At 43.9% G+C, this 26,041-nt stretch overlaps 1 protein-coding gene across 1 annotated transcript in view; it reads right to left on the minus strand.

Moving 5' to 3' along the window:
* Positions 1-15,563: 15,563 nt before the first annotated feature.
* The window catches only part of AGTPBP1 (ATP/GTP binding carboxypeptidase 1), a 174,692-nt gene continuing 164,214 nt past the window's right edge, over positions 15,564-26,041 (minus strand). Inside the window, 1 exon segment of the mRNA XM_072763282.1 lies at positions 15,564-16,307. Within this exon segment, the coding sequence (XP_072619383.1) occupies positions 16,130-16,307 (178 nt within the window). The 3' untranslated portion in view covers positions 15,564-16,129.

Consider the following 26,041-nt stretch of genomic DNA (forward strand, 5'->3'; position numbering starts at 1 on the left):
ATTATTATTATTATTATTATTATTATACACATAAGTGAGATCATACAGTATTGGTCTTTCTCTGTCTGATTTACTTCACCGAGTGTAACATCCAGCGTTATTTTTGCTGATACTGTGTCAACTTTCCCATTTCCATCCCGTGGTGACATTTTGAGTTCATACCACAGACCTAATATTAAATTCAATTTTAGCCTCCTCCTCTCCAGTCTTTGAGGGCTGTGTGCAGGGGGCACTTGGGGCTCAGCTCTGAATCTTCGGGGCAATGCTCCTCTGGTGTGTTGGGTATGGAGCACGGAGAGGGAAGAGGGCCAGTGCCTCTTTAGTTCATTGGGCCCCATGTCATCCCTTTCCTATCGATTGCCTCTGCTTCTTGGACTAAGGGTTTGGGACAAGACTGGGCCCAGCTGTAAACCTCCTAGTTGTAAAGCTGAATTGGCTGATGCAGAATTCTGACTCACTCCTAGCTGCTCTTGGTGCCCTATGGGGGTAGGTGTTTTCAGGGGGCTGTGTTCTGAGTCCCTCAGGGGAGCCTGTAAGGGCCTCTGTGTGGCCCAGTTTCTGGCCGTCGGGACACTGGAGAAGCACCTGAAGCCCCGCTGCTTCCACAGCTCCCCCTTCCTGGGCCACCGACATGCATGTACCCCTATCTCACCTTTTCTATGTGGCCAGTTGGCTCAGGAAATTTTGTTCACTGCAATCCCGTATGCACTGGGCACACAGGTGTGAGCATACCTGGTACAAGCAGCTGGAAATTCCACCTTTCCAAAATTAATCGGTTGAAATGGCCACAATCATTCTGACAAAGTAGAACATTGTAGTGGATTTGAAAAGCAAGGGAAACAGCGAGTGTGGCCAAGAGTCCTATGGAGTTGTGCAATTCTTGGGACGTCACTGATAGCTTCACACACTGTGCACACCCCACCTGGCTGAGCTACGTGGGCCCAATGGGAGGCAACTCCCAGACCTCCTGGCAGGCAGAGGACAGCACCAGGCTGCTTTGTGATCTCCTCTGCTACATTTTCATCTTTTCCCCCAACACGTCAACCCAATGATCACTCCACACTGAGTATTAATCCCCTGGAACAGCATTTGGAATGATCTTTTTTAAATGAGGAAAAGCATATTTTCTCATGGCTCAGAAGGGGGTTAAAATAACCGCTCGTACCCTGGCAAACAAACAAAAAAAAGGAGCGTCACGAAGTTGAGGCCAAACGTGCAGCTTGGAGCTCAAGCAACATGAAGAGTGGTTAGTGTTGTTTGTCAAGGAATTGTGTTGCCACCTCACTAAGACCTGCAGGACGGTCCCGTGCTAGCTGGGTGGCCGGCTTCGGGCTCTTTTCCCTCCTCGCCTCCTTGCCTATATCCCCCTTTGGATGCGTTTCCTATCGCTGCAAATTTATTGGGTAAAAATTACTACAAAGACAGCAGATTAAAACAGCACAAATAAATGTACTGCCAGTTTCTCTCGTCACAAGTCTGGGCCTAGCTGGTTCTCTGCGGCCACTGGAACCACACAACCCAGGAATCAAGGTGTCGTGGGGTCACGAGGATGAACCCAATTCTGAGTTCACTCAAGTTGTCAGCAGAATACCCCCCAGTAAGACTGAAGATCCCCCCGCCCCAGCCCCTGATTTGGGCCAGGGTCGTTCCCAGGTTTAGGAACCTCATGACCCTGCATTCTGGGGCTGGGCCTCGCCTCCATCCCCAAGACCGCCGATGGTGCTTCAAACCTCTCTGGCCCCTCTTTCTGCCTTAGTTCTCCAACTGGATGTTCCGCCTTGCTCGGCTGCTTTTAAGGGCTTGTGGGGTTACACGGGGGCCACCTGGACAACCGGGGGGTCCCTACTTTAAGGTCAGCTGGTTGGTGACCTCACTTACATGTGCAAACCCCCCCAGCAGTATTGGGATCTGTGTCTCTTGAGGAACCTGAGAACAGGCTCTGCGGGGCCTGAGCAGGCCACCCCAAAACACACCACTTTGGCCGGTTGATTATTTCGAATTAAAGCTACTTAAGCAGCAGGGCTAGAAGGACACCCTGACCCCATGTGTCCTCCTGACGGCAGCAGGTAAATCTCCCCTGTGAAGGTGCCCTCCCTGCGTGGGGCATAGAAAGCAGCCTAGTGGCAGAGACCGGGAGCCCAGGCTGTGGACTCTGTCGCTCCTTCATAAGCTTGCTGCCTGAAGCTCGAACCCCCTGTTTTGTCAAATCTTCACAAATAAGTGCTTCTTCATCTGGAAGGCAGACAAGCAGCTGTCTGGTCCGCCTTGGAGGCTCCAGGTCCCCGGCGTCCACTTTCTCCTGTTAATTTTTCTCACATCAGGGAGATTATCAGACCGGCGAGGAACCCAGGAGGGCAGACATGTCCCGGCAGAACGTCCCCAGAATCCTGCCCAGGCCCACCTCCTCCGCTTGCTGACATGCTGTGTGCGTGAAGTTAATTCTTTGCACAGATGGAGATCCAAGCAAAAAAAAATTTTTTTTTAATTCATCTAGATAGTCACACAGAGAGAGCCAGAGACACAGGCAGAGGGAGAAGCAGGCTCCATGCACCGGGAGCCCGACGTGGGATTCGATCCCGGGTCTCCAGGATCGCGCCTGGGCCAAAGGCAGGCGCCAAACCGCTGCGCCACCCCGGGATCCCAGATCCAAGCACATTTAACGCACATGTCACTTTCCCCCGCTCCTCTGACCCCAGGGGCGCCCAAGGGGCCAGGGCCCGCGTGGCCTCGGACACCCGCGCGGCTGTCAATCGTGGAGCGGGCGACGACCCACCCCGCACACGGCGGCTCCGACCATTTAAGGGCCGAGTGTGTCTGGAGACGCCTCACAGCTGAAGTGTCTGCGCACGTGTGCAACGGACATACACGCGGGAAGCGGACGGGGTCAGCCCCGCCTGTGTCGGGGTGTCCCAGCCCCGGGGGAGCTCCCGCGGTGCACGGCGCCGTCCGAGGAAAGTCGGGGACCCGCCGCGGCGCAGAGCAGGGCGCCTCCCGCGGGCTCTCAGCAACCAGCGGGATGCCAACTGCTTTCAGGAAAAAACAAGCAAAATCTTGCAAAGAATCTCCGACCTGCAGGACGCCTGCTGGCTCAGCGGAGAGGACCTGGGGCGCCGCCGGGGCAGGGAGCCAGGGCCCGGCGGGGGGAGCGCGAGGGAGGCCCCTGCCCCACGCGTGCCCTCGGAAGGACCACCCGGGAGGGCCGCCCCTGGCTCAGCCCCAGGCCGTGGGGCACGTGGACCGGGGCTCGAGGCCCTTCCCCGCCTCCCTCCTCCTCTGCACCTGCAGGGCCTTCGCGCACTTCCCCGAAGCCTCAGCAGGTGCTGACCGGCAGACAGGGACCAAGTCCCCAGCTGTCCTGGCGGGACACAGAGGAGGCCGCCTGCCTCCTAGATTTCCCTCCCAGATTTTCCGGGCCAGCGGAGCCTGGGACGGATGGATACAGGCCCCTGAACCTGACTTGACTCCTCCTCCCTCCCTGAGTCATCCCCAGGTGCCCCTCTGGGAAAGGGGTCATGATGTGAGTCCCAGCTGGACCTCAAGGTCTCAAGGACGCCCCTCTGTCTTCCCCCTCATCCAAAAGGAGCGGGAGACCCCAGCCGTCCTGCCAGGTCAACCCACAGATGTCAGTCCAACATCTCCCTCCCAGCGCCCCTAAGAGGGCTTCTAGTTCAGTGTAGGACTCTGGTAACACTCACAAGTGGCTGTACTGCTTACAACGCTCGACACTCGTTCCTGCAATTAGTGCTCAGCCCCACAGGGTAAGGGGGCACCCAGTCCTCCACCAGGGTGCCTCGAGGCAGCTGTGCCCCCAGCAGTGTGGCAAGACACATCACCCCAAAACCCAGGGCCTGAGACAGCAAGCACTCGCTCCCCCGTCACCGGTGGCAGGTACCACCCCCCTTCCCCGCTCCGTCTCTGCTCCAGGCAGCCCTCTGGGCTCCGGAGGCTCGCCCAGGGCGCCATTCCTCTGGTGGATCACCCAACAGTGAAAGACCCGCTGAGTTGCACAAGCATGTTTGAGTCCTCCTCGGCTCACCTCCGGTTTTGTGCCAGAGACCAAAGCAATCCCAGGAGACCAATGTCAGTGGCTCAGGGAAGCCTGGGAAGCCACTGGGTTACCTGGGGTGGGAGGCAGAGGGTGCAAATGTGTGCAGTGACCCCACCTGCCCCAGAGGCTGAGGGGCGGCTGGTAGGAAGTGTCCCAGAAGCGCCGTGAATTGAGTTAATGTCATTGCTTAAAATGCTTTCCGTTGTAGGGTAACGAAAACCAGAGAAACCGATCTAACACGTTTTAACGGATGAAGCTGGGCCGAACCATCGAGTCACAGAGCCCAAGGAACCTTAGGATCTCTCAGTGCTTTGACGTTATAGACAAAGAAGCTGAACTTCAAGGAAATGTACTGTTTGCTGAAGGTTTGACCAAGGCACACTGAGCAGACCAGCTAGCTCCCCCCGATTCAGTTCTGTCCCCTTCCCAGAGTTGGCCCCCCTTAGGGACTCGCTCGGCAAATTCATTCATCAGGAACTTGTTTGCGGCTCAGGTAGGAAGGAGAACTATTTGGCAATTTCTGTAAGACCCGCTCGCCTTGGGCACTGCACTCTGTGCTGACACTGATCTAGCCTGGAGTCCTTAGCTGAAATCTCAAGATCCGCCGTTTGCTTGAGCTCATGAAATTCGAAGAACACGAGTGACTCCAGTGTGATTATCATTGTCCAGGTTCCTTCTGGGCAACAGGAGCAGGTGCAGCAGGCCTGGCTCAGAGGGAGGCTGGGGCGCATCTCTGAGGGCTCTTGAGGGCTTGCTCCAGAGCAGAGCCATGGCCAGAGGGAGCTGGGGGGGGGGGGGGGTCAGAGACAAATCATCCCCAAAGAAGGGAGTTGACAGGCAAACCTAAGAAACCCAACTGGATTGGTTGTTGGATGGAAAGGTGAAATCAGGGGGTTATATCCTTCTGATCATTTATCTTTCTAAAATTTAAAGCTACCCCCCTTGCTTCCTTGCTCAAGATCCATCTGTAGCTTCCCACTGACCTGCGGGCACAGATTCCATAGCAGAGCTTCCAACGCCAGACCCCTGCTCACCTGTCCTCACCTGCCAACCAACCTCTCCACCCTCTTTCATCTCTGGAATGCCTGCCCTGCCCACTGCTCTCCACCTGCCCCTGCTGCCAATCCCCATCACCACTTCTCATAATTCCCAGCATTCCTTGAGGTCCAGCTGGGACTCACATCATGACCCCTTTCCCAGAGGGGCACCTGGGGATGACTCAGTCCATTGTGACCTAGGCATGCTGTCCCTTGACCTGGCCTCGTGTTCTGCCTTGCATCATTGCTGTTTATTGAAATCAGGCCTTTCTCCTCCCGGAGACTAGCGCTCCCTGGGGTGAGGACCACATCTAATCTCTTTTGCGTTCCTTTCATCCCCCCTCTGCCACTGTGCATAACAGTACTTGCAAAAAGTCTGATGAATGAATGAGTGAATAATGCTCTCAAATCCAAGGGCAGCTACTACTACTCCAAGAACAGAGCAATTAAACAACTGAGCAACAGGAGAGAAAAATGTGTGGGTTTTTTTGCTAGATCTACAAACACTAGTAAGTACCACTCGTAAACAAAGGACAGAAACATCAAATAGAAAGCTTTAAAGAAGGGGGAAAAAAAGTCAGTCCTGAGATACTTCCTGAGATACTTTGCTACAATTCTGCAAAATAATCAAAATCTCAACCAGTATTTGGGCAATGACCTGACATTTTGTGCCTTTCAAAATACAGAACATGCCAACGTAACCGCGGACCAATGGTCATTAAACTGGTGTCCCTGAAAAGTCCATTACCAAATCCCATTTGCTCAGATTCCTCATTTCACATGAGCTATCATCTTGCGGCTCTCCTATGCCGCCACTTAAGAGCCTCATTATTAGTCATGGAGCGTGCGCATTTGGATGGGTAGAGCATTTGCAATAATATTTTAAGGTGCTTCCCAAAGCTATAAAGTCAAAGCTATAAATGGCAAGATGGGCGATGTAATTGTCAACAGAATATGAAACAAGTCTGAAATTAGAGTCGGCTCTGCTCAGTCTAAAAGCCTGTGCCAGCAGCACATACACATCAAAAAAGATTGGTGGTGGCGGGGGGGGGGGGGGGGGGGGGGGGGGGAGGTTCAAGAAACAGAGAGTCAGAAAGCTGGGTGGCCTCAGACAAGTCACAGCCTTTCCTGGATGAGTTTCTTCATCTAAAGAAGAGTGGGACTGGATAACCCACGAGGGATGAGACGAAAAAATTCTGAAATGCGAAGTAGAGTAAATGAAATGGAGTCAAATGGGCCACCACCCACAGAGCTAGCTTATTTCCTGAGCTGTTATTTTGTGCCGGGCTCTGTGCCTGACACCCCACAAGTCTGGGTCTCTCTAACCTCACAAGCTGTGACAGTAATTAATCTATGGTGGATTTATTAAACAGACATTAAATCCTCCACCCACTGCAAACTAATTTCAAATTAGAAAAGCCGACCCGGGGCAACCCCGGTGGCTCAGCGGTTTAGCACCGCCTACAGCCCAGGGCGTGATCCTGGAGTCCCGGGATCGAGGCCCACATCAGGCTCCCTGCTTCTCCCTCTGTCTGTGTCTCTGCCTCTCTCTCTCTCCTCTCTGTGTATTCTCATGAATAAATAAATAAATAAAATCTTAAAAAAAAAAAAAAAAGAAAAGAAAAGCTAACCCATCAAAGGCTATCCTGTCCACAGTTCATTTACTTCAGGTTCCACTTTCACAACAATATGAGTGACCCCCCCAAGCCCACACCAGGCTCTGTTCCCCTCCCAGTGAGAACCTGATGCAGGAAGACACTCCTTCTTCCGGGGACTCTGGAATCAGTTTCATCAATTAAGACAATAAAACTAGGGACACAGGCCTGACAGAGACGCAAAGGCTGAATTAGGTGCGAGGATCTTGGGGTTTGGGCTTCTAGTGGTTCATGGACTACAGTGTCCCCAGTTTCCAAGAAGTCTAGAAATGTTTTTGACCCCAAGTGAGGAGGCAGTTTTAAGTAACATACAAAGACTATGGAATACCTTTTGCTTTCCTTCCCTCCCTCCCTTAAAAATGTGTACCATTATCTCATGGGAATCCAGCAGACTAAACTCCTGAGGTGAACTACTTCCCTTCAGCCAATTGGTTGCTGCTATCACTTTGGGTCTGTAGAACATCACAAGCTGTGACCATAATATTCGGTGCATTAATTAAATGGACATTAAATCTTTTACCTCCTGTAAACCAATTGCAAATTAGAAAGGTAGAACTATGAAAGGACATCCTCTGTCCCTTTGAACACAATCAGGTAATTTGAAAGAATCCATGCTGAGATTCCAGGGCTCTCCAGCTGGGACCCTAAAATAAGCCTACTGGGGAGTGCAGGAGAACATGTTGGTGGTGCTGGTAAGGCGGAGGTCAAAAATGAAAACAACCATTCTAAAGACCCACGGTGGGTTTTCACCTCTGGGGGTTCATCCTGCCCTTGTCGGTGCCAAGGCAGGTAGCTCTGACTCATGGTGGGCACCATTTAATTATTAATGCACCAAGAAAGTGCAGTCTTATCATATCTAGTTTTCACCTGTTGTCTTCCTTCCTGAGTGGACCTATAAAATGACATAGTTTTTGAAACAGTTCTCCACCTCTCTAGTCCTATAAAAACGTTTCATTGTTCCCATACAAGCTGGCATTAGTATACGGTGCAAACATGTCAGTTGTGTGGGCGTGGGGCTGGCTCCTGTCCCTGCCCACCGATTCACCCACTGATTCTCCCCCGAGCCCTCTGAACCTTCCCACCTGTGTGGGACTCAAGAAGGCAATTTAGGTGATAAACACTTGGTGAAGCGGACAGCCTCCCTTTGGTGAACTGCAAAAATAAGGCTGAAGGCAGAAAGCTCTTATAGGACAAAGAATAAAGAAGAGGGAAGAAAAAAAAAAACCCAACCCAGCAAATATGTGATTGGCAGGAGCCACATGTCAAACTTGTTTAGGGTGAGAGGGAACAGGTTAGTAGGTACAGAGCCCAGGGCTGGCTTGGCATTGGTGGCGTGGCTGCCCAGATATACCACATTTCTGGTCAAGCAGAGCACTGACAGGGAAAGAGGATGATCTAAGCTTCATGTGCTGACGTGGCACCCTGGGCAGGGACTGTTCCCTTGTGGGCCTAGAAGTTATTTCAACACTCCCTCCACCCCAGGCTCCCCACCGAGGGTGTGTGCGAAGGAAACAGGTCTAGGGTCCACGGCTGGTCTCATACAGGGCCACTCGGCCCCTGCGCTACCTGCTTAGCGCACCCCAGGCAGGGGCCTCACGGGGAAGGGCAGGCTGTAAATAAAGTGTGGCTCTCCCCCAAGAGGGAATACTCACAACCCAACCTTGTGAATCGCGGTTTCTCACTTTATTGATCCTCTAGATGTATAAACAAGTCGCATGGGAGATATTTATTATAGAATCATGTACATAATTTTTTTTTTCTCTGGGTCTCAACCATGTTCTCTTTTTTCCATTCAAGACAACAGGACAGTCCTGCTTCTGTTTTCTCTCTTCTAACAACAAAGGTTTATGGTGGCCATAACTGGGCGACTGGGCTATATGGCAGTGGACCAACTATCTGAATTCCTACAGGGAGGCACATGATGGGGACACCACCATGCACAGAGCTACTCCTGAGAAGTGAAGTGTGATGGAACAGAGGCCATCTGGCTCCAGTTCCCGAGTCTGCAAGCATCCTAAGCTTGGACTTAAGTGGGTCCACTGCACCTGCTCCTTGGGGGTAAAAAGCAAAATGGCAGGCCCATGTCCATAAGCCTTTCTTGAACCACATCGGCCATGAAATGTGCCCCCTAGTCAGATACCGTGGATCTGGGATGACAGCTGTAAAACCCCTAGTGGTGGTTTTCAGTTGCCACCTTCTCACTTGAGTAGGAATCAACTGGTTTTTCAATATTTATTGGCGGTGGATCTTTAAAAAATTAGTTTCCACATCTGTAAAATGGGGGTAATAACAGCCATCACCCATTCATTGTGAGGATTAAATAGGTATTAAATAAGGCACACCAATCAGTATCTATGGCTTAGCAGGCACTCCGTAAATGCCAGCCTTGACTGTCATCAAAGCAAAAAGTCATCATTTGGTTAACTCTAAGTATGAGACAGATTGGCATGCTTTGGTCTTACTGAAAGGTTTTTAAGTTTGCTGGGTTTACCTGTAAAGACACAGTGAGGATCACATTAACTAGCCACGGAGGATCCTAGAGCCCTCTTCCTTGCTCAGGGCACTTGTGCTTTTGGGTTTGGTATACACACCCTAAGACTTACCCGAAATGGATGGATGGATGTCTGCTAGAAGCAGGCAAGGCTGTGCCTTGTCAGAAAGGCCACAGAGGCTGTTACTCAGTTTCCCAGCTGCACTCACACCCTTAGAACTGCACAACTTTGAGGACAATTAAATAAGCTTGCTTAGCTTATTCAATCAACAACGAATAAAAAAAACGTCTCCATAAAATTCTGCCAACAAGTTGATGAGACATGAGTACAGATCCAAAGTCGGGGTGTCTAGGTCATCTTATTCTTGTTTTGTATTATAAAAAAGATTGTATTCCTCTAAATAACATTGAATCTGGAAAACAGATCATTGTGGGCTTATTTCTAAAACTTATTTCTTGGCTCGCCAGTTAAAGTGATAATGAAGCTATGGAATAAACTCTCTTCCCAATAAAAATGGAAATCCTTTAAAGAAAGTGAAGCAAAATTTATTTTAAGTTAAGTCAATCAGACAAAATGTACTTTTCCCTTACCATCTATAAAAGCAGCCTTCCCAAGCCTTCAGAAAAACCAGAAAAGACAGAGAAAAGCTTGTACTAAACCATTACCTATTTGTTAAACATAAAATGTTCTAAAAAATTAAATGGTTAGACACAAAAACCGGATGTACCATCTTCTATCTAACCATCCATAAAAAGAGTGATTTGGAAAATATGAGAAAATGTTTCTATCAAGATCATTTTCATAGGCACCCAGGTGAGTGCTCAACACACATTAGATACTGTCAGGGTTAACCGTGCCTGCCCTCCGTAGGGGCCTGTGGTGTGTAGTGATAAAATCGTTGCATGTTTTCAAAATCATCAAGGAGTTTATCTAAGTCACTTGCAGAGACAGCACACGCCATGGGTTGGCTGCACGTGAGAAGGAGCACAGGGCTGCCAGCAGAGGGGCCCAAGGCTCGGGCGGGAGTCCTCGCTCTGCCACAGGCCCGCTGGTCTGGGTGGGGCATACGCCTTCTAAGCTGCACGCATGCAGTGGAAATACTAATGATTCCTGCTTATTAATAGTGTTTTTGCGATGCTCAGGAAAGCACTTCATAAACTTTCAAGGGCTATTATATATACATGTTCTTTATATGTGAATCCTGTGTGCATGTAAGGCAGGGATTTATAGTTCCAATCAGTGGGGGGATGAAAATAGCTTTGAGACTGAGAACTAAATAATACTTAAACCTCAGCCCATTATATTTGCTCATTGGTCTAACTAATAAAATTCAACAAAGGGATCTCTGATCCCTCTCAGCTGTCTTGTTCTTGTGATGCACCATTACAGAGGTGCTCCCTCTCGATATCAGTGTCTCACATTTGTGTTCTCCATTACTATAACAGAGAACTTTCAAGATGCTGAAAAGTCAGCTCTTAGAATAATACTGCTTCTGAACAAACGAAGTTTCCTAATTGGAGGAAAAAATTCCTGAGTTTAGAGCAGGATGACAAAACGGCTCACTTCTGGCCCAGTAGACATAAAAGACAGCTTGACATGTGTGAGAGGACAGCTGTTTTTGCCTGTCCGGAGTGTCCCTTTGAGTAAAATAATTCATTTCTTCCTTTTAACTCACTCAGGATGTGTGCTCTGAGCCACCCTTCGAGGACGGACAGTAAAGGTTGCTGGTTTTTCACACAGGTTTCGGAGACCTGTGTAAGACGTACTTTTACCAGTAAAACTCAGTTTAAATAGCTTGAACAAATATAATTGCCCAATTCAAGGTTTCACATAAAGCTTGATACAGGGCTCAAATGATAAAAAAAGACCCAGTTCCTCTCAATGTTCTGGCTCTGTTCCTTCAACACCGGCTTGTCTTGGGAGTGGTCTCCTCTCGGGGTTGCGTGGAGGCCAGCAGCAGCCAGCTATATATGTCTTTCCTTCTCAAGGAAAGGCTCCTGTTCTAGCACTACCATCCCAAGTCCTGACATTTGCTGTTTGGGTTCGGGTCATGTGCCGCACTCCTGAAGTTTCGGTGAAAGATACTGACCTCAGAACACAGGTTAGGACAAGGGGAGAACGGGTCACCAGGAAGCAAACATGTATGTGTCCACTTCATCCTGCAAGCGGATCTGGATTTTCACAAGTGTGAGAATGGTGGTTTAGTTTCTGCTATTTTTTAATCTTCTGCAGCCATTCAGGAGGAGAAATAAAGGCTGAGAAGGGTAGCTATGCACTGGACACTCCTCTCTCTACATTAAATACAAATTATAAGGCTTTAAACGGGTTATCTTCAGATTTTTAAATTTATCTTTTTATATGAAATTCTACAATTCGTTCACTGTGTTTCAAGTGCCCACGTTTGAAAAGAAAAATAGATAAAATGTCAAACATTTCTAGGCATTAATATGAGGAAAACAGGAGAAAAAGCAATCCTACAGACATGGAAGAAAATATAAATGGTAAGAGTCCTGACACTGTAGAGAGTATGTAGCTTTGGTTCACTATTTAGCACTGAACATGAAGAGAAGTTTCCCGACTTAAAATTCCCTCATTACATTCACTGTCAGAGGAAACACTACAAAGAAGCCCATCTACTGTCAAAAGTGCAGACTTGACTTGTATTTGTTAAATGCTAGCCTTTTCTATTTTAATTTTCAACAAGCATCCGTGTCTCCCAGTTTCTCCCCACCTGCCATTTATCGAAACTCTACCAGCATCATGACTCCGCTGACCAGATTTTTGTTACTGCTCACCTCACACTCGTGTGGCATCCTCTCATGACATCTTGGAAAGGGACAGGCTCACATTACTTACTACAAAGGTGAACTTTCCTGAGTTCCTGGAGCTAAGTCTTGTCAGCGCTTCCGTGTTTTGTGGGTCTACAGTTAGGAGGGCCCCACGAGTCCACTTCCACTCAGCAGGGGCTTTTGAGGAGGCCTGCATGCAACCCCACAGCCACAGGTCACCGGGTCACTTCGGTTCTCGGCAGCATCAGCCGCGTCCCAGATGCCAGAATGTTACCCTGGCTGGCCTGCACAAGGCGCCAAGCACCAGTACAGGGGGCTCGTTCATTTGGATTTAGGTCCTGCCTCTCCATCAACCTCAAAACGAGAAGTTTAATTACTCAATGGCCCCAATAACCAGCCTCGCTCTGAAGCCTAAGAGCTGATAGAGGGTGCCATGAGGTTAAAAGGGCTTGAAGTATGAGGAGGCTATGAGGTGGAAGGAGGGGAGACAGGTCTCAGTTACTGGTCAGGTAATGGTCAGCCCCAAAGAGTTAAGAGTTAAGAGGAAAACTACTGAAATTTGACATTCCAGGAACTCAACCCTCAAAATGCAAATTCTCATGAAGAAAATGAGACTTTCTTCCGAGTTTCCCTTTTTCTGTGCAGGAATTCAAATGTGCCTTAGCCAGAGAAATACTTAGTATTAATAAGAACATTCTATTGGATAAAGTAGAATGGTCTTTCAGTTGAAATACTGCTTCACCAGGTTCTTCTGAATGGAGACACTTTAGGGTTTGTATGCAGTTGATTCACTGAATTCATGGATTTTCTTTTTTCTTTTTTAATTCATGGATTTTCAATTAATGTTCTATAACAAAATATGGATAGGAAAACCAAAGGATTTTAAAGATACACTTATGGTTTCATTAGTGTCATTTATTTCTGGATCATGCACAAAGACAATTCCATTAGTACATTTATTATATTATCCATTTCAGTGCTTATAATAATATGGTCATCTTCACTTGGATATTTGTAGAAGTACATATTCATTGCTGTTAGTGTGCTATCTGAAGCGGAACTCCAGGTTACTCATTTGTAATCAGGAATCAAACAACCGTCCGTGTTTCTAAGCACCACACAGCACTGGCAGACGTGGCAGGAGCTGAGTAAGAAGGATACTTAGGGCAGGACAAAAGCCGGTCTCCAAACAACGCGAGGATGGCAACACAGAGAAAGCCGATGTGAACCACAGGTTTTTGCATTCTGCCTTGTCTGAACTCAATGTGGAATTTATCCACAAACTCCAGAGAGACGCTTAAGCTTTTTATATAGCTTACTGTTCAGGAAAAAGCCAAGGACGGCATCTCCTTTTATGGCAAGAACATGAGGCTAGGTTCTGCAGACCTGGGCTGAAACCCTGGGGACCCCGCTCCACCTCCGTGTGTCTATTTTCTTGATTCTACACCTCAGTTTGATCTAAACCATCCCCGGTGCTAATTTCCAGTTCACAGGTCCCGGGATTCCTAGGAATCCAGGCGCTGGAAGAGCACATAAGATCATACAGTGGTTCTCCTAGCATGGCTCCTGCTGCGTTACCACCTGAGGATTTTTAAGAAATGCACATCTGGGGCCTCCCCAGGTCCACATGGTTATCAGCTATCTCTGTTTTGAGAAGCAAGTCCTCCAGGTGAATCTGATGCATACAACACCATATGAGAACCACTGGATCAGATCAAAATCACATTTAAGAAATTTACAGTTCCAAATACAAGGCAAATTAAATAAATCTAAACTCTATCGTTAGACTTAGTCTATCAGCTACACGTTACTTTTTCAGGATTATGGCCCTGAAGGTATCTCAATCATTGTTTGAAAATCCTGAAAAGAGGGCAGCCCCGGTGGCACAGCAGTTTAGCGCCGCCTGCAGCCTGGGGCGTGATCCTGGAGACCCGGGATCGAGTCCCACGTCGGGCTCTCTGTGTGGTGCCTGCTTCTCCCTCTGCCTGTGTCTCTGCCTCTCTCTCTCTGTCTCTATGAATAAATAAAATAAAAATCTTTAAAAAAAAAAAAAAAAGAAAGAAAATCCTGAAAAGAAAAAGCCATAGAGAGAAAAACTGGGGGGCAATGTAGCTTTTAATAGCCAATGACACTTTTGTCTGCTAATTAGGAAACTTAGGATTTTAAATTCTTATTTTTCCAAAGCTATTTATTAAGGAAAAAATCATTTCCTAACTATAAAGACTTTCTCTTCAACCTTGTGAATAATTATATAATAAAAGGCATATTTGGGTTTGTAACATACTAAAAGATGTACTTCATCAACATGAAATATTACAGAAGTACATGGTAAGGGATTTTTACACTGCAACATAATAAATTGAAGCTCTGAGTTATCTGCACATTATAGTAACTATAAGTGCTTCTCATACATGGATACCTTGGGTTTTAATTTCGAGTTTTATAAGAATCAAGAAAAATTTACATCCAGACATGGTGATTCCATAATCCACTCTCTGAAAAAGTCACAATTAAATATGCAATTATTTTATATGTGAAATATACAAATACAAATAACTTTATGAATTAGATAAATTATCAAATAAGTAATATTTTACCTTGCTAAAGTATTCTGATCTTTCCCAAATTAGCTCACCAAACACTAAGAGGACTGGCAAGCCTCACAATCTAGTCTTTGTTTTCTGAGATTAATAAGAATTAGGCTACTAAGCAAAAAAAGAACTCTATCAATTGCCCCATACATGTTTTTAAACATAGCTCCTAGGACATCAAAAAGAAGTTACACGATGGATAAAATGCTTCAAATGATAGTGTGAAAGCCACTGATTTGGAAAATGCAAAAGCTTGAAATACACTTTTATCTTTTCCACTACTGTAGGTTTAAAAAAAAAAGATTAAAAAAATTCTAATCAGGAATAAGTGAAGATAATGTACCCAAACTGAAGCACCAGAGTCCTGGCAAGAATCTGTTAATGAGGTATTTCTTTTGGATTTATTTTATTACAACAGAAACTTAGTTCATAGGGCACTTATCCAAAGTCATTGAACTAGTTTTACTCCATATAAGACAAAGTCATTCTTGCAGCAGGCCAGTTTAAACCAGAAAGGTGCCACTGCAAGAAGTGGCTTACAATTATCGCAGTCACCTAGACACAGACACCAGGGTCAGCACGCCCTAGGTGACATCCGATCAGCAAGTCTAACAGCATCACACAGCTCAGGAAATGCTAAATACGCATAATATACAGATACACACTTAACACTGGATTGTAACCTCACTGCATTTTTCAAGCTTAACAAACTGACTATAGTAGTAAACACTTCAGGTGCATCCAAGCGACATAGTTATAGAGAAAAGAGCTATCTTTTATGACAAGTAGAGGTATACCCACACCAGAAAAAACGTAACACTAGTAAATTAAGGTTTGTTTGTTTTTTTAAAATTTTTATCAATGTGTTCAGATGTTGGATTTTTATAATATTCTCACAAAGACTCTATAAACCAAATAATCTGTGCTGGTTAAAAAGGATGACAAAATGAATTCAACATTTAATATAGCTTTTATTTAATTTGTAAGTAGAGAATGTAATGCTTTCAAAGCAAACTCTGGGTTATTTCAGTCACAAGTCCACAGTTAACATGATTCTGAAGGACAGTCTTATCTTCAATATCTACCCACCCTACATAGTCACACAGCTAGAGAAATCCATGTACATATGTATTTGTTTTCAACAACTTGGGATTTCCAACAACTCTAGAATTCAGATTTTATATTCTGACACACGTCAAAATGTATCCATTTGATGCAGGATATAACCATAAGAAGATAAAAATTCATGCAATGATACTTAGCTTCTTTTTTTAAAAAAAAGTAAATCCAATATTTGATCATTCAATGCTGTATCAAGTGCACTGAATATCTAAAATAAAACAAGTGCCAATTTTATCATGAATTAATAATATATTTATTGTGTTGAAACCAAACAGGCCTAAGTTACTTTATTTCTTTTTTGAGTCAGCTATTAACTCATTTCTCTCAAACTTCCTGTGTAAGAAAATCGAGATATTTCCTTTCTTTTTTGCACTTAACAAGAGATGGCAGAAGGCTTAAGGTAGGTATGTTCTTGATAATTCAGAGTCAGAAAGTACTTCTTCCTGAGCAGAAGGTTCATAATCTCCTGCGTTTTCCGCCAATTCAGTATCTAAGTCGTCATTACTTTCTGCACTGTAATCCACTTCTTCAAGGAATCGAGGCTCATCTTCATCCAAAACATAAGTGGTAGGGCTGTGGCCAGAGCATACAGAGCACACGAGACTTCATTAGATCCTAAGGTTCTAATATAAGGTCATGTGACCGCACTGGGTTAACTCTGATTTCAAAATAAAGTAAGTAGTTTACATTAGCTTTAAGGAAATGTTATCCAAATGAACACGTTAGGAGATTTTTAACACTTGAGACCATAAAGGGTGAGATGCTAAGCATTAATTATATGACAAGACTGTCAACATACACCCTACAATTAGATAGCTATAAAATACAAGAAACTCCCCTATTAGGTTGCTTTTTTGAAGGGTTTCATCAATTTTCAGGGTTAAAAGTTCTATCTTTATCACTGAAAAGGAACAGACCACTTTAATAAGCTTTATTTTTATTTATCTTATTAATCCATCCGTCATAAGAAACTGGTGGTATTTAAACACTAAGACCACTTGTTCTAAGTCTATACAATGATTATTTGCCATAAAACAGCCCATATACTCTTCCTCTTAGTTTCCACTGGTCAAGAAAAAAAATGAAAAACAAGTGAACACTCCACACCCGATTCATTACTTGCCCTTGGGACACAGAATAAGATATTTGCTTAAAAGCACTAAGTGCTTCTGAATATTTCATTAGGTAGGTTGTTTGGGATAGGATAAAGACAACTTTTCCACTACAGGGTAACATATTCTTTCCTCTTAAAAAAAAATCACAGTATTCTGATTTTCTCCATTTGGGAGATTTTATACACACACACGTGTGCACCCGTGCACCCAACACAGCATTATCAGTGAAACACTACGGAAACATTTCAGTGTCCCCATTTTGTGGCCAAAACTATCTTAATTTCACACAGATGTATGTGTGTTTATATTCCACCTGCTTCCAAAAGGATTTCCCATCATGAACGCAATTAAAAGCTATAAAATCAGACAATAAAAAGGGAACAATAATCTGTTAAAATGAGCAGAGAAGCAAATGTCATTAGGCATCTAGAACGAAAGGAGTTGAATATGAAGCTTGGTTTAAATATCCAGAAGTTTAGGCAGGAAAGACAAGTTAATGGGTTATACAGTTCTCATTTTCTGAAAAGAGAAAGCAAAACTCATTAAGTGAGATTATCTTTTTTCCTAGAATTGTTTTTATCTTGCTTATTAAAAATATATTGCAAAACCACCTTGACCTTATATAGCAAACTTCTTTAAAAGTTCAGAGCTTGTGCTGTGATGGAGTAGTCCCGATTAGCCAGCTAAGTGGCTTGAAGGACTATGTGAGAGTTTATTACCTATCTGAACGGTGAATCGCAGCACACATAAAGTACTATTAGGACACACTCTTAGACTAGATGTAGCCTTCGGCTAAAACAAAGGAAGGGGAAGGACAGAAGTGAGGGGGAGAAACTTGCTTACTTTCTTCCTGGAGACTGTCTCACCAAGAAGAAATGATCATGGAAATGCAAGGAAGAGGGCAGATTTGCTCAAAAGCCATGCATCCTGCTGGTACAGGGATGGGAGAAACCAGCCAGGACTGCAGAAGTTCACTCCACAGCAAGAAGGCACCACGACCAGGGCAGTGTGCTCACAACATCTCAGAGTCTCCCAATAGGTAGGAGAACACACACAAAAAATCCATGCGGTGGGTCAGTGGGCAAGCATCGTTCAGATCTATGGACAGCAGGATTTCAAACCACTCCTGCACCCCACCCCACACCACCAACAACGAAAATAGTCTGGTATAAAGGAGATCAGTTACAGGAAGCCCAGCCAGTGTACTGAGGTCAGAGCAGGACCTAGTGTTACATGGGCAGCTGAATACTAGAACATTAATCAACATCAACTAAGAGAAAGGGTTTAAAGAAAAAGCTCAGTCTTATAGGCTAGGAAACAGTCTTATAAAGTGAGGAAACAGGAGTAGTATGATTTGGAAGCAACAAAAATACCCAGGATCAAGCCAAAAAAGCTCCTAGACATTAAGGAGGCTTGGAGCAATGCTAGGATCAGATACTGATAAGCACTTTTTTTTTTTTAAGTCAAAAAAGCACAACCTGGAAGGCAAAACTCCTGGAAATTTAAAAGAAATCTCATAATAAGGAATGTTCAGAAAATAATCTGAGCCTGTCAATTTCCGATCTTGGCTCCTTCACATGTTGACTGTGACACAAACTTCATCCATGTTCTGGCATCATCCATCCTGATGCCCAGGAGTGGAAGGGTTTCACACTCTATTCCATTCCTGGCACCCACACTGACCCTGATATTTGATGCCTGTTTCTGCAGGTCCTATCAAAGTCATGTTCTCAGCTTCAGCTCATGAAGGTCTACTCTCTGGCTCAAATGCAACGAGCCCATCCAGCAAGGACAAAGGAGCAGGCAGTGCTAACCTGTGTGTGTTTGGGGGCGGGGAAGAGTGGTGAGTAGGCCTAGGGCCAAAAAGTTGCAGGAATCCTGAGACCATGGGAACAGAAGATCACAACCCTCATCACTCCACTGAAAGCAACCTTCTGACTGGTTTTCCAGGTGCCACTCTCTAGCCCATTGCTTCCAGATCTCTCTGTTGTTGCACTTAACTAGCGCAAATTCCAATACTCCTGTCTTCTGGCGTGCTTCATTCCCCTCTGTCCTTCCCCACTGCTGATTACATGCTCTTCATCCTCCATTGTATGCCTCAAAAATAGGTGCTTATAAAAATGCTCTCCTGGCCCACTCTTATACACAAGCTCTGAGTAAGCTCACATACTGATTACTTCCAAATCCAAATACTAACCTGACTTCGCCCTTGAAGTTCCACTGTGTACACAAGCACTTGCTAACAGACTCACATGGCAATCTCTCAGATTCCCCAAATGCATGTTTGCAATGCAACTCACCAGTCTCCCCAGCGAGCCTGCTCTGCTCATCCACTCATCCTCATCCAACATCATCCATTCAGTGAGTCAGAAAACCACATTTCTCAGTAAGTGAGTCTGGCCAATCAATCTCTGAATTACTTCCTGGCTCACATTTTACATCATAAACCTTCACTGACATTGCTTCCTCTGGTCAGGGCAGATTTCCCACCTTTTTTCCTCCCAGTGACTAATATTTCCTTCAAACTGCAGCTCAGTCTCATCTTCAGGTGTTCTTCCTTTATGAAAGCCCATCTTGGGCTAAATGACCTCTTTCTCTGCATTCCCTTTAGGCCCCGCACATCATGACTGACCACTTCTCCCATGCAGGTGAAACCATCTATTTGTGGGTCTGTCTTCTCATAAGCACCTTGCAGTCAGGAAGGTGCTTTGTGACTGACCCGTATCAGTACCTCCTATCATCTCCCAAGAGTGCTCAACACATTGTAGGTCCTAAACAAACTTTGCTGAACTCTTTATGAGAAGCCACAGGGACGATGAGATCATTGATTTTTGTATTACCTCAACACATTGGTTATACTTAATGAAAAAAAAACTTAAGGCACAAGACCAATCAGAGCAATTCAGCTTTACTTTCATTAATAATTCCAACATCTGTTTTGAACAATGTACAACTTACGAAAGGCCTTCATATACATTATCTCACAGTAACCCCCAGGTAGGAGAAAGACTTTAAGGTAATTTGTCCCCAGAGTTATAAAATAAGTTTTCTTTTGATGTATAATTCAATCACAAAAAAAGAAACTCTAATCAGCACTTAATTATTTCCTATCACTATCGTTTTCCTCCCACAACTTCCTCACCCCCCTAATTTTCTTCAGAGAAGTTTACTCCTGCTGCCCTGTGTTTGCTTCATTCTCCAACAGCTAGCCTATGTATACCTGCTCTCACATCCTTCTCTTATGGGTTTTAATCACTAAGAAACATTTCATTCTAAACGAGAATAGCATTTTAGTCCTCAGGCTGCTTCAGGAAAAATATCAAAACCTTTGCCCAAACCGCTTTCTCACGGGATGAATTTGTTGAAATTCTCTGCTGTATGGAGTCATTATGATGCAGAAAAGTTTTAAAATTCCAACTGATTTTCTAAAGATGACAACTCTGCTTCATGCAGATTCAGAAAGTGATCTGGCTATCATTTTGTTAAACTAGTAAGTGACGCAAAATTAAACCTACGAAGTCCACTGTCTCCCTCAGTGTATGCCCGACTACCTGCGACAGCGCTGACTTGATGCCCGAGACACCAGGGTATAAGACCCTCAGCTCTGTCACCTCTACAAGCATGAAAAAAGCAAAACACCGCATATGGAGTCAGAAATTGTGTCTGTGCCTCTCCTCTCCCACTAGCCAGCTGCATGATCTTGAGCAAGTCACCCAATTCCTCCAAACACCAGCTTTTCTCAAGTTTAAAGGAGAGATAACCATGTCAGCTCCACTACCTCACAAGTTGTTTGGCTCCAATTAGGTAGTAAGTGAAAGCATTTGTAAATTCTTAAGCTGTATCAATATAAAATGCTACTATGAAATTAATAAAACCTACCTTGTTAAAGAAAAATGTTAATCTTTGTCAATTCCTAAAGAGGCCAGGCAATGGACTGCCTCCAAGCTAATAGGGCTAAAAATACGCAATGGGGGATTGGGGTAACTGGGTGATGGGGCAATGAAGGGGGCACTTGGCGGGATGAGCACTGGGTGTTATGCTATATGTTGGCAAATTGAACTCCAATAAAATTTTTTTTTAAATAATAAAAAAAATATGCAATGGGCTGCCCCAAGCTAACAGGACTAAAAATACGGCCTTACTTTTGTAACTCAGAACCATCCTTTAATCCTTTAATCTTGTACTCTTCAACAATTCTGAGGCTTAACCTACCTGTTTTCAGACAGCACAATAAGGATATCCTGGGGGAGAAATTCTGAAATTGATACACAAACAAAAAATATTCCATTGCTCAAATATGCAGCAATTTGTGACTTGCTGATTATGTCTTTTTTATATTGAAATATCAGGTCTCAAGTGAAAGAAAAATCTCTATCTGCCTAAATATTTGAAAATGTTTTATTTATATAATTTGATTCCCAGTTCATAAGAGATGTAATACCTACTAAATATCAAAGCAAACAAAATTATCTATAGAAAATACAAGTAACGATTTTTGTCAGTCTTAATTGTCCACAGTGTATACGTAAGTATTTGCACATTCCTACACATGTACATACCCACAAACAGAGTACAGAATCTCTAACAAGAGGATTTCTATTGGAGGTTAAAAAAGGAAAGAAAGTTATTAATTTACTGATACTTTTTTGGATCAAAAATATAACTAAGCTGCCTTCAAAAAGTCACTAAACTCTAACTGACTTTATTTTACTATTGATCTAAAAACATTCCTTATACATAATGAAAAGGCTATTAAATAGTTAAGTTTCCCAATAATGCTGGACAGCCTCAAAAGCTGAAATCAATCCTTGGTGGTAACTGTGCTTCATCACTTGGAAGATACACGATACAGCAAAAGTACAGGGGAATTCTGGAGTCAATCTGGACACAATTCCTGGTTCTGTTGGGAATTACCAGATAAAAGACCTTGGGTCAATTCATCTTTCAGCCTCAGTTTACACATACATGAGTAGAGGTTACAGTATCATCTATCTCTGATCATTCTCAATAGAACATGAAAATCTCAGAGATAATGGAACTTAACAGAAACTCAAAATGCACGTGCATGTTTGGGATCCCAGGGCCACCCCTGGTTTAATGATGCACTAGCAAGATGTACAGGATTCAGCACACAGTTGTATTAACAGCTATGATGTATATTACAGTGAAAGGATACAAAGCAAAATCAACCAAGAGAAAAGGTGCATGGGGCAAAGTCCAGAGGAACCCAAGGCCAGGCAAGGGCAGCTGCTAAGAGGCAGAGAAGTCATCAGAGCTTTCAGCAATTTCAAAGGATTGGAGGCAAAATTTGGAGTTCAGAGCTGCCAAGTTTCCTGAAAGAAGGGAGTTGCAGAGATATGACCCCAACAGTCCTCCTCTGGAAGCATGTGACAAATTCTTAAAGTACACAGTGTAAGCAGCTGAAAGCAAAGCAGGAAGCAGCAAAACAAACAAACCAGAAAATAAACAATGGAACTGGAGGCAGTCTTGTGGTGCTGGAAAGGAAAAGCCCTAGGCCTTCTACAGTGACCTCTGGAGGGCTACTACTTAGTGAGGGGATGGGTGAACCAAGGGTAAACAAGTTTCTCAAGTTTTACAAACCCACCCCCAGCCAGCTCAGTCCCTTGCCAACCTAGGACCACCTGCCTACTGCACAGCCTGCCTGCCAGAGGACAGAATGAATCTTCTTCAAAGGAATATGTATTCATCTTTATTCTGATATACTATATTCTTACTTTAAACTCTCAAATAGGCACTCGGAGGAATAACTTCATTCTTCCAAGAGGCTACTGAGAATACAGCTTATAAATAATAAATATCTACAATCATCAAATTCTTTGTACAGCTGTCTTAGAGATGAACAATTACTAACTTCATACCTACGTACCTGGATCTCAATGATAAGGATCATTTATTTCTCTCATGATAAGCCTCAAAGCATCCATTATAATTAAATCTGGCCTGGGGTCCTGAAGCGTTCATATTAAGTTTTCAACTTATTTTTCTAGATAATTTTAATCTCTTCTAGATTTGTGGGTACAACAATATTTCATTGACTTAGCACAAAAATACAAATGCTTCATTTTCAGTTATGAGCAACTATGATTTCCAGTGGACTAGAAGTGGTAATACGATCTTCAATTACGTGGCATGATTTATCTACCTAGAAAATATTCTAATCTAATTACGGCTGTAAGAATTTCCTACATGGTTGCAATAAATGACTCTCACAAATACACACCAGACTCAAGCATGGGCATCACAGCCATCAAAAATGATGTTTTTAAGGATTAGCTTGATTAAATGGTAAACTATACATTTAAAAAAAGCACATTAATACCAGTAAGCTTTACTGCATTGCTATACATATTCCCATTAACATCTGGCCACAATGATCTACACTGTCAGACTCTCCTTGACCAAACTTGAGCCAGGCTCTTCTGAGTCTTCTTTCATAAACTAGGGCTTGATCTTGGGCTCTGTCCTTGGTCAGGGGCTCTGCCTGCTTAGTCTAGCTGTAGCAAGAATCTTGCTGAGTTGGTTTATCAAAATCCCCTACTCTATCTCATCAGCCTGGCCTGCTTTCAGCAAAGACTCCGTCAGGTCAGTTTAGCCAGAATCTCCCTTCCACTGATGGTCTCTCTTAGTAATTTTCCATCCACTGATCCCTCCCTCTACTCCCAGGCTATAAAACCCCACCTTGCCTCACCATATTCACCCCTTGTAGCAGTCCTCCTGGACAGTCTACCTTCCTAACCTGTAACAGTGTCACAAATCATTTTCCCTTTAACAGTATTAATTTAATTTTCTCAGAAGAAAATGTTCCTACATTTTTACAAATAAACACTAGCTTCACTTGAAGAAAGTACAGAAAATACACACTGAATCTCAAGAGCGATGAAGATGACTGTAAAATAATTACCTTTTTTTTTTTAAAGAATAATCCACAGGAAAAAGAAAACTGAAAGAAGAAATAATTGCAAAGGAGAGATATCAACAAAATGTTAGAAGATGGAGGCAGATGGATGAAAAATGAACAGGCCTGAGTGCCAACCTCCACTTTGCTCAAGTATTTACAACAGTGGAAGCCACGGGGGAAAACACTGATTTGTGTTATGAAGGGGAAAGCTAAGAATTGGAGATAGTGATTATCAAGGTGCAATTAAAAAGAGAGTAATTAATTAAAAGATTTTATAAAGAGCAGTTAGACCTTCAGATCACCTTCCTTAGGTTATTCAGAGAGATGGAAAGATGACTTTCTAAAGACTATTATCAGAGAGGCTATTCAGTTGTGGCCAAAAGACAGAAATGGGTGTCAGGGGAGTAAGTGAAAATCTGCTCAAAAATAAGTCTACTGGGCCTCCAGAATGCTAGCTACTGGACTTTATGCCCCATGGCAACATTGATCAAATTTTTAAAAAATCATCCCCCAGTGCCCCTCAAGAGTTTTCTCCCCCAAATCCCCCTAAATTAACTACAATTAAGAAGTAAAAAGATAAATTTCACATCAGATTAGACCCAGCTAAAGAAAGCATGGGTGAATGAAAGGTTGGTTAGAAAAAATACACTTAGCTCTGACAGTCAACAGGACTTGTGTCCCTGGAATCCACAAAGGTATAATAATCAAAGAAGCAAGTCTTAACTGGTATGTACAAGCCAATACTTCCCACCACCCAGGGGAACAGGCAAAACTGCGCATCACTCAGTCTTTCCATGAAACAGTTTTATCTGCATATTTTAAAAGCTGCAGTCCAAGGGCCACACTTCTAATTTAGCAGGCACTGTGGGCTACCATCCTCTTCAAAGAGTAGGGAAGCCAGCAGATACATATCCTACCTTCTCCCTGCAGGGTGCTCCAATAACCAAAGTTACTCATATCACCCTGAAAGGAGATTGTTTACACATTTGGCACCTCAGCTTTCATGGCTGCCATGAAGAGATGGACCTACAAATAGCCTGGCTCTAGCAGCACAAAGGTCTTGCATTCATAAGTCCCATTGTACTGTAACAAAGAATGAAACAGTTCTTAGCCACAGAGGCACCTCCTACAGCTTATACTCAGGTTAGCACAGAAGAAATAGGCAAAAACATCTTTCAGCTTTTCCCTGGAAGGGGCTTAACTATATACTTTTCCAGCTGCTGCTAGAGGATCCAGCTTCTAAATACCCTCCATCTAGGTGCTGACTATGATCCTCCCTTTTGGGATACTACTGTGATCTGGCACCCTCAACTACTAGGAGCCACTAAGAACAAAGAAATAGGCTTGGGCAATCACAAAAGTCTTACACACAACTAGGACCTCAAGCCAGGCTGATCAATGAGATTTCTCTCTTACATAAGAGCATTCTGCCAAGGTTGGGAGAGATGGCTATTTCATCTAATGTGCAGAAACCAAAACAGAGAATCATGGAAAATGAAGAAACAAAGAACTATATTCCAAACAAAAGAATAAAATAGATATCTAGAAATAGATCTCAAAAGAATGCAGGCAAGTGATTTACACGATACAGAGTTCAAAATAATAGTCATAAAGATTTTCAACAAAGTCAGGATAGCAATGCATGAACAAAGTGAGAATTTCAACAAAGAGACAAAATATTTTTTAAAAACTGAATAGAAATCGTAGAACTGAAGAATACAATAACTGAACTTAAAAACTCAATAGAGGGTTCAACAGCACACTACATCAAATGGAAGAAAGAATCAGTGAACTCCAAAAGGGCAGTGGAACTCATCCAACAGAGGAGCAAAAGAAAGAATGAAGAGTGAAAATTACTTAAGGGACTTAAGGAACACAAAGGAACAAATCAATTTATTCATTATAGAAGTCCCAGAAGGACAGATAAAGGGACCAAAAGCTTATTCAAAGACATAATGGCTGAAAATTTCCCTAACCTGGGGAAAAAAGACATCAGACATCCAGATTTATGAAGACCCAAAGAGACTCACACCAAGACACATTATAATTAAAGTGCCAAAGTTAAAGAGAAGGAAAATCTTTAAAGTAGCAAGAGAAGACAACTTGTTACATACATAAGAACCCGCATAAGACTATTATCAGATTTTTTTCAGCAGAAACCTTGCAGGCTAGAAGGGAGTGAGAGGATACCTTCAAAGGGCTAAAAAATAAACACATGGCCAACTAAGAATACTTTACTCAGCAAAGTTGTCGTTCAGAACTAAAGGAGAAAT

This window comes from Vulpes vulpes, chromosome 1 (assembly GCF_048418805.1).
Source record: "Vulpes vulpes isolate BD-2025 chromosome 1, VulVul3, whole genome shotgun sequence".
NCBI classification, from domain to species: domain Eukaryota; kingdom Metazoa; phylum Chordata; class Mammalia; order Carnivora; family Canidae; genus Vulpes; species Vulpes vulpes.